Genomic DNA, 16922 nt, shown 5'->3' on the forward strand with positions numbered 1-16922 from the left:
TGGTGCTAAACAATTTAGATTGTAAATATAGGAGGTGGAGAAGGTTTGTAAGCATGTTGAGTATAAACAACCTGTCTGATTCCTAGGAGCTATTCTTCTGGGCCAGAGAGAAAGAGAGATTCTGGCCATCAACAATAATAATTGTGGTGATGATAACAATAGCTAATTATGTTGAAAACTTTTTATATGCCAAGAACTATTTTAAGTGAGTTTACATGTACTAATCCATAGAATCCTCACATCAGCCCTATTAAATCAGTGTCATTTCCTCTACCTTTAGGCAGGTAGAGAAATTGAGGTTCACAGGGGCTAAACATCTTGTCAAAGTCACTCTGCTTCCTCAACCCTGTTGTTTCATAATCCATAGGAATTGAGGAAGACCAGATAGGAGAGGGCTCTTGTAAGTTGTCCTGGCTAGAAATAACAAGGCTTAGTTGAACCCACGTCCCCTGCATTGGAAGGTGGATTCTTAACCACTGAACCACCACCAGGGAAGTCCCCTCCCCTCCTTCTTAAAATCAGAAAAGGCTGCCCTCTCTGGCATCTCATACTTCACAGTTAATTACACCTCAAACATCTCTCATACATAACCTCTCTAATTTTCTTTTATTCTTTCCCACTCTTGTCCAACTCCTGTACTTGAGAAAACACACTTCATTCTCCTTTTCTGTCACTCATCAAAATCTTTCAGAAATGTATTGAACACCTACATGTGCCAGACACTCTCCTAAGCCCTTGAAATACATCACTGAAACAAAAATTAAAGATGAAAATCTCTGACTTCAAAGAGCTTAGAGTCTAATGGAAATTAGAGTTTTCTGCATCTGACTTCTAGTGTGCTTATTCCTTACTATGCTTCTTCCTTCATTAACCCCAACCCCTACTCCTAAAGAGGCTTCATAGAAGCCTTAGGACTCTGCAGAGAACAATTTTAAATCTTTTAATTTTAAGTAGAGGCTTAGAAAACAAACTGCCTTGACAAAGATTATAAGATATAATTCCTGGGCATCTAACTCCCAGGTCAGTGCTCTCTGCTGTACTTGCTGACTCTCCATGTCTGGTTGACCCAGATCTAAAACTGATAACAATGTGCCTAGTATAACCTCTGACACATAGTAATATGCATAAATATTTAGTGAATGATGAATGTATATGTGAGCAGTTCTATTCATATACTTAGATCAAAGAAAAGAAATTGTGTTTTGAGATAAAATTGGAGATATTTTAGAGTGTCAGAATTCTCCAGACTCTTTGATAGTGGCTCACAAATTTTCCTCATAATCCCAAGAGAAGATTCATTGTGTGTTACTGCCTATCTAATAATCTAATTAGAACTGGTTTCCTCAATTCCTGACAGTTAATAAATAAAGGAATTATTTATAGGTTTATCTTTTACTTTTTGTGTGACTGTATTATAATTTGTATCCTTGCAGGTTGTTCATTTGCTGTGTTTTAACTGCATTAGGTCTTAAAAAGGATATTGTGAAGTGACCTGTAAAATGAACATTTCTATGGGTAAATGTAGTTGACATCCAAAACAATTAACTGATTTATGGACTGTCTTTTGAAATGCAACCAAGTCATAAATGAGGAAACTAATTGTAATTGACTTGGAGGCACTTAGTGTGATCTGAAATCTGACCAATCAAGTCAAAAGCAAGCTATGAATTCATCTTTCTTACCCTATGTTTTCATCTCTGATGAATGCAGATAAATCAAAGGAAATCTGGTTGAAGAGGCGCTGGTAGGTACTAATGATGGAAATGATTGTAATGGTATAGGGCAGCTGAATGAAGCCACCAAGTGTTTACTTTCATAAGAGGAAAAAGTAAACACTTGGTGGCTTCAATCAACTGCTCTACGCCATCACAATCATTTCTTTAACTTGGGATTTCTGGTTTTCTTTAACTAACAGTAATCTTTTGATGTTCCAACTACCTGCCCTTTGTTGCAAAGCTCCTATACATCCTAGCTCCCCCCTCACCTCCTCAGAGCAGTTCTCTCAGGGTTACTTGAGATGCTGCCTCCTGGGCTTGAAGTCCTAAAATTTCCTGCCAAATAAAACATAAATCTCAACTTTTAGGTTGTGAGTATTTTTTTAGTTGACTATATATATATATATATATATATATATAGAGAGAGAGAGAGAGAGAGAGAGAGAGAGAGAACTTAATCCCTGTGCTGTACACCTGAAACTAACATGACATTGTAAATGAACTATACTTCAATTTAAAAAACCCTATAAAAACAAAATAAAAAAGAGGAAAATTTATCTAAGAAGGAAATTAAAAATTGCTTATATTATCCCCACTTGGCTTGTATGTTTAAGAGAAATAGGAAGATAAAATGCTTCTTTAGAGAGATTCGGCGCTGATGTGTAAGCAAGTTCATTCGGGTAAATATCCACACAGGAGCATGGAACTCTTTAGAATGAGAACTAGGCCAGGAAGTGGAGGATTCTGGAAACTATGTAGCTATGATGATATTCCTGTGAAGATAGTGCTAGTTGGAGATGTTGGAAGAAACAGATTCATGTGCATACAGGATGTGAGGGGAGGAGGCAGCTAGTATTGTTGGGGACCAGTCAGAGCTATCTTGGTGAGTAGAATATGTAAATTAGAGTGTTGTCCAAATACTGACTTCTCAGTATCTATTAAGTCCTGAAAAATAATGTTCATAGAATACAAACAGGAGTAACCAGGGGTAAATGGCATACTGTATGCATATAGTGGGTTAGATTTTATTTTTAAATTGTCTTTCCCTTGATTCTTTTCCAGATATGGATCAACTCATAAACAACTTGGAGGTCCAACTTAATTCAGAAGGTGGCTCAAAGCATATATTCAAACAGGTCAGTTATCAAGAAAATGAGATACTAATATTGAGCCATAATAGTGTTGAGTATCTGGTAATTGTCATAGAGCTGAAGCTCATTTTTCTTTCTAACAACATGTTGGGAGCTGAGAAGGGGTGAATGAAGGGAGGTTTCCAGGAGGTACCTGGATGCCTGGGTTTCTGGTTCAAATAGGGAGTAAATCTGGCGTAAAAGTAACATAGCCTTTGGAATCAAGGTTATAGGGACAAGATTAGACACTTCGTAGACAACAGCAGTCATTTATCTAGCACTAGTCCATATTTTGGGCACTCTGAAGACTAAATGCAATGTCTTATTTAATCCTCACAATAACTGTTGGATAGTGTGTTAGTCAGGGATCTCCAGATAAACAGAACCACCAGAATGTGTATTTCTCAATTTCTCTCTATCTATAGATATACATAAAATATGTATGTATCTATATCTATCTACTCTATCTATATCTATCTGTCTCTATATATAATTAATATATATATTATATATAAATATATAACTTTACATATAAAATAAAAATATATCTATATCTATAGAGCTACCCAAATATATCTATATCTATCTACCTATTTATAGAGAAAGAATTTTTAAATATTTATTTTATTGAAGTATAGTTGATTTACAATGTTGTATTAATTTCTACTGTACAGCAAAGAGATTCAGATATACATATATATACACATTCTTTTTCATATTCTTTTCCATTATGGTTTATCACAGGATACTGAATATAGTTCCCTGTGCTATACAGTCTTTTTTGTTTATTCCTTCTATATATAATAGTTTCCATCTGCTAATCCCAAACTCCCAATCCATCCCTCCCCCACCCTCTCCCCCTTAGCAACCACAAGTCTGTTCTCTATGTCCCGGATATATGCCCAGGAGTGGGATTGCAGGATCATATAGCAACTCTATTTTTAGTTTTTTTGAGGAACCTCCATACTGTTTTCCATAGTGACTGCATCAGTTTACACTCCCACCAACAATGTAGGAGCATTCCCTTTTCTGCACACCCCAGAGAGAGAAAGATTTTAAGAAATTGGCTCACATGATTATCGAATCCTAGTGTATCCAGAATCGGATGGGGTAGGCTGCCAAGCTGGAGAGCCATAGAAGATTTACAGTTCTAGTCCAAAGGCAGACTGCTGGAAGAATTTGTTCTTCCTTGGAGATCAGTCTTTGTTTATTGAAGCCTTCAAGTGATTGGATGAGGCCAACCCACATTATGGAGGGTAATCTGCTTTAGTCAAAATTCAATGATTTAAACATTAATCTCACCCAAAAAAAACTTCTTCACAGAAACATTCAGAATAATGTTTGACCAAATATCTGGGCACCTGGCCCAGCCAAGTTGACACATAAAATTAACCATCACGGATACGTATTCTTAATGTTCCCATTTTACAGATAAGAAAGTTGTGACCTTGGGCATTCCCGAACAAGGATTCAAAACGGATTGCCTGGTTTTTACAGCTAACCACTCTGTGTTAGATGTGGAAGTCCCATCTTGCTCAGGGTTGAGTTCTAATGTCATTGCATAAGTGAAAACCAAATACAGTCAAAATTATCCTTGAAAATCCTTTAAATTGCCTGTAAAATTGAGCATACAGTTTTGTGTATCCAGTACTGATCTGTTTCTTTACTTAAGTCACCAGATAAAGTATCTGGCTGACAATTAAGAGTCATATTTTAGAAAAAAAATATGTTTTTAATCATTAAATGCTTTGCCTTTGGTGTACAACTGAATTTGTTTGTTACATGTGCATATGGATGAGATGCCCTTATACTCTTTTAATGACATTAAATCCAATGTAATGTCTTATTTACCTTACTTGTAGCTGTTGCCATTTAGGAACTATTAGCACATCAAAAGTTGCTAATTATTGCAAAACTTCTGCTTGTTGCTGGTGCTTTGTTATAGTAAATACTAAGAGGAAGCTGAGTATAAGTGTTAGTTAAAAATTGATTAAACTTGTAATAAAAAAATTCAGGGAAATGTTGTCAAGCATGCATAGCTATCTTATTTTGAAATCTCAGTACACCTAAATACAATTCAAAAAGTGTTTTTCCATGCGTTAAGTAGAGTAAGGTTCCAAAATTTGAGGTCACTTTGAAATTGGTGCAATGTATAGAAAATTCTGGATAGTAGATGATCTAAGCATTTTTTTGTTTGTTCATTTCTTGCCATTTCCAAGATATCTTGTTTTTAGTAAAGCTAGGGTTCTTGTGGTACATGGCCACAAAACACTAACCATGTCCCAGGCCCAGAGCTTGTGTTCTATAACAGTGCAATGCTGGCAACATCTTAGTGGGCAGAAGCCTCCTAGTTTGGTTCATTACATGATTTGTTTATGTCATGAGGTAGGATTGGTGGATGGGTGTCTAGCTCAGTACACACATCCTGCTCTCACTTCTTTGAATTCCTACATCACCATACCATATAATGAATGAGTACTTGCTTGTCACCTGTCCTTTGTTTATGGTTTATGATTATTTCCCAGAAGTAGGATTTCTTGGAAAAAGTGTATGAGCAGATCTAAGGTTCATACTGTATCATACATATCTTCCCCCCTCCAACTTAATATTGTTAACATTTTGGCACATATTCTCACATAGTTGTATATATTCTCTCTCTTTCTCTGCCTCTCTCTGTGTGATTCTCTCCCTCTCTCTCTCTCTTTCTCACTTATTACCTTTGAAAGTAACTTACATCAAGAAACTTCAAGCCTAAATAATTCATCATGCATCACATACAAATAATGACATTCTCCTACATAATTACATCAACACTAATACACCCAGGAAAATTAACAATGTTTCTATAATATTACCTAATTGGGTCATTCATTTCTCAATGGTTCTCAGTGACACCTTTTCCCAAACCATTCTTTCTTTCTGGAATGTGTTTCAGTCAGCCTGTTTAATTTACCAAATCCCACACTTTCCGTAGGACCCAAATTCTAATTTCTTCTCTTCCATAAAGAACTTTAATTGATAACCCCAGCTCTCACTAATCTCTAGTGCCCTGAACTCCTGGAATGCTAAATTATCTGTATCAGTCACTCATGTGGCTCTGCTTGCTACTTTTTTTCTAATTGTCAACAGCTTCATGTAAATATCTCATTTTTAAAAAATTAAAAATAAAGTCTTGTGATGATGGCAGAAGAAGAGTAATGACTGAAGCCTTATTGTGGACAGGGTTTTTGTTAAGAATTGTTAGACCACAGGGCAGACTTGGTCTACAGAAGGACAACTCATGATGGTTTGCTGAAGCAGGACCCTGCAAGATCTTATTTCATCAAGGCAATAAGAATAGCCTATATGTTCTTCAAGTTCTATACTTTCATCAGTCAGTTTCCATTTTGGATTTTCCTGAATAATATATTTGTCAATATAATGAATAACTGTGGATTGAGTACTAGCTAATCACAAGGCCTTGAACTCATGACATTATTCTCGGCAACACTCAAGGTCTAGGAGATGGCCTCTATTTAGCAAAAGATAGTAAGTTTGCCAAAGTAATATCCATTTTATATTTAACATTCAGAACTTCAGCTTCCTTAGGTTTCTGGGACTAAAGCAGAGTCCAGAAACTCCCTGAAAATTTAACTAGATCTTTCCTTAATGTATACTGGCAGACTGTTTATTTCTATATCTGCACCCTTAGGTTTCTGGGACTAAAGCAGAGTCCAGAAACTCCCTGAAAATTTAACTAGATCTTTCCTTAATGTATACTGGCAGACAGTTTATTTCTATATCTGCACCCACAGTCTACATACTTCTAGAGAAACGATATTATACCTAACCTCTTCTTTTGTTTTTGTTTTGTTTTGTTTTGTTTTCTTGGCCATGCCCCACTGCTTGCTGGATCTTAGTTCCCTGACCAGGGATTGAAGCCAGGCCATGGCAATGAAAGCCCCGAGTCCTAAACACTGGAACACCAGGGAATTCCCAACCTAACCTCTTCTTATGCTTTCTGTTGTAACTCTATTTCTCAGTGTTATCAGGATAATCTCTGTTATCTCAGATATTCCTGGGATTCTGCCTCTTTAATCTGGGAAGGGAGCTAGTTAGGTGAAGGGACAGGTAGGAAATATGGGAAAAATAGGAGCTTAAGTTGATATTAGGGATTCAGAGGAGAAGGAATTTTTAAGTTCAGCACAGCCATTCTTGACAACTTCTCCACATCCTCCCCCTCCCCACCAACACAATTCTACTGCTCACCTTACCTGGATGGAGTGAATCCAACCGTGAGGGATGGATTACATTAGAAGTATGTCAAACAGTGGGACAAATCACAGAAGACATGTCTTAGAGGGGCAGATTGAAGCAATATGTGGACCACAAACAAGGCGTGAGTTGGGATGAGGTCCTGTAAATCGAGAAACCAAAAATACCATAGAATAGCAGAGGGAGAAATCAGATGGCTGTCTGGCTAAATTCTGCGAGTAAAATGTGGATACTTCTTGGTGCCTTTATTCATGCTCAGCATGCTCGGAGGGTATTTTAAAGAAAGTCAGAACAAGACAACACTGCCTATTCTTGCCCCTCATCATTCTCTGAGTTAAGGCCCATATTATCTTTCACCTAAAATTTAAAAATCATAACCATAATATCATTTGATAATGATATTATGGATAATGATATTATGGATTGAGTCCTTTAAAAATTACCAATAATTCTTTAATATCATCCAATATGCAGTTAATATTCAAATTTATCCATTTGTCTCATAAATGTCTTACCAAGATTTTTCCTCATGATTCCATTTTGACCTTTAAAATCCTGTCTTATTCCTTCTTGAATCTATCCTTCATTAAGGAGCTAGTTAAATATCACAGAAATAGCTCTGCGCATGTCACTCCCCTCCTCAAAACAATTATCTTTTATCTCACCCAGCCTTTCCTTGAAATTCACTTTCTCTCATATTCCACAATTCCTGAACATCTCTCATAATTCAGAACTCCCACACCTCAAGTATAATCCTGATAGAGAATGGAGTCTTGTTTGTTTACTGGCTAAGTAGCACTACTATCTCCAAAGCCATCTTCAAGGTCCAGATATTGCTTGGCAATGGCAGTAAACAGTCCACAATATCCTTGACCTTTTTTTTTTAAAATTGAAGTATAGTTGAATTATAATTTTATATAAGTTTCAGGTGTACAGCATAGTGATTCAGCATTTTTACATATTATACTCCATTAGAAGTTATTACAAGATAATAGCTATAATTCCCTGTGCTATACAATATATCCCCGTTGCTTATCTATTTTATACATAGTAGTTTTTATCCCTTAATCCCCTACCCCTAATTTGTCTACTCCCCTTTGGTAGCCACTAGTTGGTTTTCTATATCTGTGAATCTGTTTCTGTTTTGCCTATACATTTGATAGTATTATTATTATTATTATTTTGGCTGTGCCATGCAGCATGCAAGATCTTAGTTCCCCGACCAGCGATTGAACCTGCAGTGAAAGCACTGAGTACTAACCACCGGAGCACCAGGGAATCCCCTGTATTATATATTAGATTCCATATATAAGTGATATCATACAGTATCTTTCTGTCTGACTTCTTTCACTAAGCATAATATTCTCCAGGACCATCCAAGTTGCTGCAAAAGGCAGAATTTCATTTTTATGGCTGAGTAATATTCCATTGTGTGTATGTGTGTGTATGTATGCATATACATACAGCAGGTTCATATATATATATATATATATATATATATATATATATATATATATATATATATACCACATCTTTATCTATTCGTCTATTGATGGACATGGGTTGCTTCCATATTTGACAGTTATGAATAGTGCTGCTGTGAACATTGGGGTGCATGTATCTTTTTGAATTAGTGTTTTTGTTGTTGTTGTTGTTGTTTTTCCAAATGCATACCCTGGAGTGGAAATGCTGAAGCATATGATAGTTGTATTTTTAATTTTTTGAGGAATCTCCATACTGTTTTCCATAGTGGCTACAACAATTGATATTCCCAACAGTGTAGGAGGGTTCCTTTTTCTCCACATCCTCTCCAACATTTGTTATTTGTAGACTTTTTGATGATAGTCATTCTGACAGGTGTGAGGTGATATCTCATTGTTGTGTTGATCTGCATTTCTCTGCTAATTAACAATGTTGAACATCTTCTCATGTGCCTGTTGGCCATCTGTATGTCTTCTTTGGACAATGTCTATTCAAGTCTTCTACCCAATTTTTTTTTAACTTTTAAATTTTTATTTTATTTTTTATACAGCAGGTTCTTATTTGTTATCCATTTCATACACAACAGTGAACACATGTCAATCCCAATCTCCCAATTCATGACAGCACCACCACCCCACCCGCCGCTTTCCCCCTTGGTGTCCATATGATTGTTCTGTACATCTGTGTCTCAATTTCTGCCCTTAAAACCAGTTCATCTATACCATTATTCTAGGTTCCAAATATATGCGTTAATATACGATATTTGTTTTTCTCTTTCTGATATACTTCACTGTGTATGACAGTCTCTAGATTCATCCATGTCTCTACAAATGACCCAATTTCTTTCCTTTTCATGGCTGAGTAATATTCCCTTGTATATATGTACCACAACTTCTTTTTTTTTTTTTAATTTTTATTTATTTATTTTTTTATTAGTTTCTGCTTTATAACAAAGTGAATCAGTCATACATACACATCTGTTCCCACATCCCTTCCCTATTGCGTCTCCCTCCCTCCCACCCTCCCCATCCCACCCCTCCAGGCGGTCACAAAGCACCGAGCTGATCTCCCTGTGCTCTGCGGCTGCTTCCCACTATCTATATACCTTACGTTTGGTAGTGTATATATGTCCATGCCTCTCTTTCGCTTTGTCACAGCTTACCCTTCACCCTCCCCATATCCTCAAGTCCATTCTCAAGTAGGTCTGTGTCTTTATTCCCGTATTACCCCTAGGTTCTTCATGACATTTTTTTTTTTTAAATTCCATATATATGTGTTAGCATACGGTATTTGTCTTTCTCTTTCTGACTTACTTCACTCTGTATGACAGACTCTAGGTCTATCCACCTCATTACAAATAGCTCAGTTTCATTCCTTTTTATGGCTGAGTAATATTCCATTGTATATATGTGCCACATCTTCTTTATCCATTCATCCGATGATGGACACTTAGGTTGTTTCCAGCTCCAGGCTATTGTGAATAGAGCTGCAATGAACATTTTGGTACATGTCTCTTTTTGAATTATGGTTTTCTCAGGGTATATGCCTAGTAGTGGGATTGCTGGGTCATATGGTAGTTCTATTTTTAGTTTTTTAAGGAACCTCCATACTGTTCTCCATAGTGGCTGTACCAATTCACATTCCCACCAGCAGTGCAAGAGTGTTCCCTTTTCTCCACACCCTCTCCAGCATTTATTGTTTCTAGATTTCTTGATGATGGCCATTCTGACTGGTGTGAGATGATATCTCATTGTAGTTTTGATTTGCATTTCTCTAATGATTAATGATGTTGAGCATTCTTTCATGTGTTTGTTGGCAGTCTGTATATCTTCTTTGGAGAAATGCCTATTTAAGTCTTCTGCCCATTTTTGGATTGGGTTGTTTGTTTTTTTGCTATTGAGCTGCATGAGCTGTTTATAAATTTTGGAGATTAATCCTTTGTCAGTTGCTTCATTTGCAAATATTTTCTCCCATTCTGAGGGTTGTCTTTTGGTCTTGTTTATGGTTTCCTTTGCTGTGCAAAAGCTTTGAAGTTTCATTAGGTCCCATTTGTTTATCTTTGTTTTTAATTCCATTTCTCTAGGAGGTGGGTCCAAAAGGATCTTGCTGTGATTTATGTCATAGAGTGTTTTACCTATGTTTTCCTCTAAGAGTTTGATAGTTTCTGGCCTTACATTTAGGTCTTTAATCCATTTTGAGCTTATTTTTGTGTATGGTGTTAGGGAATGATCTAATCTCATACTTTTACATGTCCCTGTCCAGTTTTCCCAGCACCACTTATTGAAGAGGCTGTCCTTTCTCCACTGTGCATTCCTGCCTCCTTTATCAAAGATAAGTTGGCCATATGTGTGTGGGTTTATCTCTGGGCTTTCTATCCTGATCCACTGATCTATCTTTCTGTTTTTATGCCAGTACCACACTGTCTTAATTACTGTAGCTTTGTAGTATAGTCTGAAGTCAGGGAGCCTGATTCCTCCAGCTCCGTTTTTCGTTCTCAAGATTGCTTTGGCTATTTGGGGTCTTTTGTTTTTCCAAACAAATTTTGAAATTTTTTGTTCTAGTTCTGTGAAAAATGCCAGTGGTGGTTTGATAGGGATTGCATTGAATCTGTAGATTGCTTTGGGTAGTAGAGTCATTTTCACAATATTGATTCTTCCAATCCAGGAGCATGGTATATCTCTCCATCTATCTGTATCCTCTTTAATTTCTTTCATCAGTGTCTTATAATTTTCTGCATAAAGGTCTTTTGTCTCCTTAGGTAGGTTTATTCCTAGATATTTTATTCTTTTTGTTGCAATGGTAAATGGGAGTGTTTTCTTGATTTCATTTTCAGATTTTTCATCATTAGTGTACAGGAATGCCAGAGATTTCTGTGCATTAATTTTGTATCCTGCTACTTTACCAAATTCATTGATTAGCTCTAGTAGTTTGTCGGTAGCATCTTTAGGATTCTCTATGTATAGTATCATGTCATCTGCAAACAGTGACAGCTTTACTTCTTCTTTTCCAATTTGGATTCCTTTTATTTCCTTTTCTTCTCTGATTGCTGTGGCTAAAACTTCCAAAACTAGGTTGAATAAGAGTGGTGAGAGTGGGCAGCCTTGTCTTGTTCCTGATCTTAGTGGAAATGGTTTCAGTTTTTCACCGTTGAGGACAATGTTGGCTGTGGGTTTGTCATATATGGCCTTTATTATGTTGAGGAAAGTTCCCTCTATGCCTACTTTCTGCATGGTTTTTATCATAAATGGGTGTTGAATTTTGTCGAAAGCTTTCTCTGCATCTATTGAGATGATCATATGGTTTTTCTCCTTCAACTTGTTAATATGGTGTATCACATTGATTGATTTGCGTATATTGAAGAATCCTTGCATTCCTGGAATAAACCCCACTTGATCATGGTGTATGATCCTTTTAATGTGCTGTTGGATTCTGTTTGCTAGTATTTTGTTGAGGATTTTTGCACCTATGTTCATCAGTGATATTGGCCTGTAGATTTCTTTCTTTGTGACATCCTTGTCTGGTTTTGATATCAAGGTGATGGTGGCTTCGTAGAATGAGTTTGGGAGTGTTCCTTCCTCTGATATTGTTTGGAATAGTTTGAGAAGGATGGGTGTTAGCTCTTCTCTAAATGTTTGATAGAATTCGCCTGTGAAGCCATCTGGTCCTGGGCTTTTGTTTGATGGAAGATTTTTAATCACAGTTTCAATTTCAGTGCTTGTGATTGGTCTATTCATATTTTCTATTTCTTCCTGAGTCAGTCTTGGTAGGTTGTGCATTTCTAAGAATTTGTCCATTTCTTCCAGGTTGTCCATTTTATTGGCATAGAGTTGCTTATAGTAATCTCTCATGATCTTTTGTATTTCTGCAGTGTCAGTTGTTACTTCTCCTTTTTCATTTCTAATTCTATTGATTTGAGTCTTCTCCCTTCTTTTCTTGATGAGTCTGGCTAATGGTTTGTCAATTTTGTTTATCTTCTCAAAGAACCAGCTTTTAGTTTGGTTGATCTTTGCTATTGTTTCCTTCATTTCTTTTTCATTTATTTCTGATCTGATCTTTATGATTTCTTTCCTTCTGCTAACTTTGGGGGTTTTTTGTTCTTCTTTCTCTAAATGCTTTAGGTGCAGGGTCAGGTTGTTTACTCGAAATGTTTCCTGTTTCTTAAGGTGGGATTGTATTGCTATAAACTTCCCCCTTAGAACTGCTTTTGCTGCGTCCCATAGGTTTTGGGTCGTCGTGTCTCCATTGTCATTTGTTTCTAGGTATTTTTTAATTTCCTCTTTGATTTCTTCAGTGATCACTTCGTTATTGAGTAGTGTATTGTTTAGCCTCCATGTGTTTGTATTTTTTACAGATCTTTTCCTATAATTGATGTCTAGTCTCATAGCATTGTGGTCGGAAAAGATACTTGATACAATTTCAATTTTCTTAAATTTACCAAGGCTTGATTTGTGACCCAAGGTATGATCTATCCTGGAGAATGTTCCATGAGCACTTGAGAAAAATGTGTATTCGGTTGTTTTTGGATGGAATGTCCTAAAATATCAACTAAGTCCATCTTGTTTAATGTATCATTTAAAGCTTGTGTTTCCTTATTTATTTTCATTTTGGATGATCTGTCCATTGGTGAAAGTGGGGTGTTAAAGTCCCCTACTCTGATTGTGTTACTGTCGATTTCCCCTTTTATGGCTGTTAGTATTTGCCTTATGTATTGAGGTGCTCCTATGTTGGGTGCATAAATATTTACAATTGTTATATCTTCTTTTTGGATCGATCCCTTTATCGTTATGTAGTGTCCTTCTTTGTCTCTTCTAATAGTCTTTATTTTAAAGTCTATTTTGTCTGATATAAGAATTGCTACTCCAGCTTTCTTTTGATTTCCATTTGCATGGAATATCTTTTTCCATCCCCTTACTTTCAATCTGTATGTGTCTCTAGGTCTGAAGTGGGTCTCTTTTAGACAGCATATATATGGGTCTTGTTTTTGTATCCATTCAGCCACTCTGTGTCTTTTGGTGGGAGCATTTAGTCCATTTACATTTAAGGTAATTATTGATATGTATGTTTCTATTCCCATTTCCTTAATTGCTTTGGGTTCGTTATTGTAGGTCTCTTCCTTCTGTTGTGTTTCTTGCCTAGAGAAGTTCCTTTAGCATTTGTTGTAAAGCTGGTTTGGTGGTGCTGAACTCTCTCAGCTTTTGCTTGTCTGTAAACGTTTTAATTTCTCCATCAAATCTGAATGAGATCCTTGCTGGGTAGAGTAATCTTGGTTGCAGGTTTCTCTCCTTCATCACTTTAATTATGTCCTGCCACTCCCTTCTGGCTTGTAGAGTTTCTGCTGAGAGATCAGCTCTTATCCTGATGGGGATTCCCTTGTGTGTTATTTGTTGTTTTTCCCTTGCTGCTTTTAATATGATTTCTTTGTATTTAATTTTTGACAGTTTGATTAATATGTGTCTTGGCGTATTTCTCCTTGGATTTATTCTGTATGGGACTCTCTGTGCCTCCTGGACTTCATTAACTATTTCCTTTCCCATATTAGGGAAGTTTTCAACTATAATCTCTTCAAATATTTTCTCAGTCCCTTTCTTTTTCTCTTCTTCTTCTGGAACCCCTATAATTCGAATGTTGGTGCGTTTAATGTTGTCCCAGAGGTCTCTGAGACTGTCCTCTATTCTTTTCATTCTTTTTTCTTTATTTTGCTCTGCATCAGTTATTTCCACTATTTTATCTTCCACCTCACTTATCCGTTCTTCTGCCTCAGTTATTCTGCTATTGATCCCATCTAGAGTATTTTTCATTTCATTTATTGTGTTTTTAATCGATGCTTGATTCATCTTTAGTTCTTCTAGGTCCTTGTTAACTGTTTCTTGCATTTTGTCTATCTTATTTCCAAGATTTTGGATCATCTTTACTATCATTATTCTGAATTCTTTTTCAGGTAGACTGCCTATTACCTCTTCATTTGTTAGGTCTGGTAGGTTTTTATCTTGCTCCTTCACCTGCTGTGTGTTTTTCTGCTTTCTCATTTTGCTTATGTTACTGTGTTTGGGGTCTCCTTTTTGCAGGCTGCAGATTCGTAGTTCCCGTTGTTTTTGGTATCTGTCCCCCGTGGCTAAGGTTGTTTCAGTAGGTTGTGTAGGCTTCCTGGTGGGGGGGACTAATGCCTGTGTTCTGGTGGTTGAGGCTCGATCTTGTCTTTCTGGTGGACAGGTCCACGTCTGGTGGTGTGTTTTGGGGTGCCTGTGGCCTTATTATGTTTTTAGGTAGTCTCTCTGCTAATGGGTGGGGTTGTGTTCCTGCCTTGCTAGTTGCTTGGCATAGGGTGACCAGCACTGTAGTTTGCTGGTCGTTGACTGAAGCTGGGTGCTGGTGTTGAGGTGGAGATCCCTGGGAGATTTTCGCTGCTTGATATTATGTGGAGCTGGGAGGTCTCTTGTGGACCCGTGTCCTGAGGTTGGCTCCCCCACTTCAGAGGCACAGCACTGACTCCTGGCTGCAGCACCACGATCCTTTCATCCACCCGGCTCAGGATAACAGTGAGAAAAAGTAGAAAGAAAGAATTAGTAGAAGAAAGAAAGAGAGAGGGAAAGAAAGGAAGAAGGGAGGAAAGGAAGGAAGAAAGAAAGAAAGGAGGGAGGGAGGGAGGGAGGATGGAAAGAAGGAAAGAAAGGAGGGAGGGAGGGAGGAATGAAAGGAAAAGGAAGAGTGAATGGAAGAAGGGAGGGAGGGAGGGAAGAAGGGAAGAAAGAAAGAAAGACAGGAGGGAGGGAGGGAGGAAGGAAAGAAAAAGAAAGTGGAAAGAAGAAGGGTGGGAGGGAGGGAGGGAGGAAAGAAAAAGAAAGAAGGAAAGGAGGAGCGGAGGGAGGGAGGGAGGAAGGGAAGGTAGGAAAAAAAGAAAGAGCAGGTAAAGTAAAATAGAATAAAGTATGAAATATAGTAGCGTTATTAAAATTAAAAAGTAATTATTGAAAAAAAAAACACGGACCGATAGAACCCTGGGACATATGGTGGAAGCAAAGCTATACAGAGAGAATCTTACACAGAAGATTACACATACACATTCACAAAAAGAGAGCAGGGGGAAAAATCAAAAATCTTGCTCTCCAAGTCCACCTCCTCGATTTGGGATAATTCGTTGTAAAAAGAGGAAAAGGGCGAGAAGTCTGAAATCTTGCTAAGTCCACCTCCTTAATTTGGGATAATTCGTTGTAAAAAGGGGGGAAAGTCTTAAATCTTGTCCTCAAAGTCCACTTCCTCAATTTGGGATGATTCGCTGTCCATTCATACACTCCACAGACGCAGGGCACATCAAATGGACCGTGGAGCTTTAATCCACTGCCTCCGAGGCTACACAGAGAGATTTCCCTGTCTCTGCTCTCACAACTCCCGGGTCTCAGCCTTGGACCTGGCCCCGCCTCTGCGCGTAGGTCGCCGGAGGGCGTCCGTTCTTCGCTCAGACAGGACGGGTTTAAAGGAGCTGCTGATTCGGGGGCTCTGGCTCACTCAGGCAGAGGGGAGGGAGGGGAATGCCCTCTCCTCGCGCACCAGGCAACAAAAGGGAAAAAAATCTCTTGCCTCTCCGGTAGCTCCAGACCCTTTCCCCGGACTCCCTCCGGGCTAGCACTAACCCCTTCAGGCTCTCTTCCTGCCGCCAGCCCCAGTCCTCTCCCTGCGCTCCGACTGAAAGCCGATACCCGAGCCTCAGCTCCCAGCCCCGCCCGCCCCGTGGGCCGAGCAGACAAGCCTCTCGGGCTGGTGTGTGCCTAAGGGCACCGATCCTCTGTGCCGAAATCTCTCCGCTTTGCCCTCCGCACCCCTGTTGCTGTGCTCTCCTCCGCTACTCCGAAGCTTTCCCCCTCCGCCACCCGCAGTCTCCGCCCGCGAAGGGGCTTGTAGTGTGTAGAAACCTTCCCTCCTTCACGGCTCCCTCCCACTGGTGCAGGTCCCGTCCATATCCTATTGTCTCTGTTTATTCTTTTTTTCTTTTGACCTACCCAGGTATGTGGGGAGTTTCTTGCCTTTTGGGGGGTCTGAGGTCTTCTGTCAGCGTTCAGTAGGTGTTCTGTTGGAGTTGTTCCACGTGTAGATGAACTTCTGATGTATCTGTGGGGAGGAAGGTGATCTCCGCGTCTTACTCTTCCGCCATCTTCCTCTTCCGCCACCACAACTTCTTTATCCATTCATCTGTCAATGCGCATGTAGGTTGCTTCCATGACCTGCCTATTGTAAATAGTGCTACAATGAACATTGGGGTGCATGTGACTTTTTGAATTATGGTTTTCTCAGGGTATATGTCCAGTACTGGGATTGCTAGGTCATAAGGTAATTCTATTTTTAGGTT

The 16922-nt window shown here is 38.4% G+C and overlaps 1 protein-coding gene across 1 annotated transcript in view; it reads left to right on the forward strand.

Moving 5' to 3' along the window:
* Positions 1 to 2779: 2779 nt before the first annotated feature.
* Positions 2780 to 16922, forward strand: part of KLF8 (KLF transcription factor 8) — a gene marked incomplete at both ends in the record, with an annotated part of 80871 nt that continues 66728 nt past the window's right edge. Inside the window, 1 exon segment of the mRNA XM_079728008.1 lies at positions 2780 to 2851. Within this exon segment, the coding sequence (XP_079584134.1) occupies positions 2780 to 2851 (72 nt within the window).

This window comes from Hyperoodon ampullatus, assembly GCF_949752795.1.
Source record: "Hyperoodon ampullatus genome assembly, chromosome: X".
NCBI lineage: Eukaryota > Metazoa > Chordata > Mammalia > Artiodactyla > Ziphiidae > Hyperoodon > Hyperoodon ampullatus.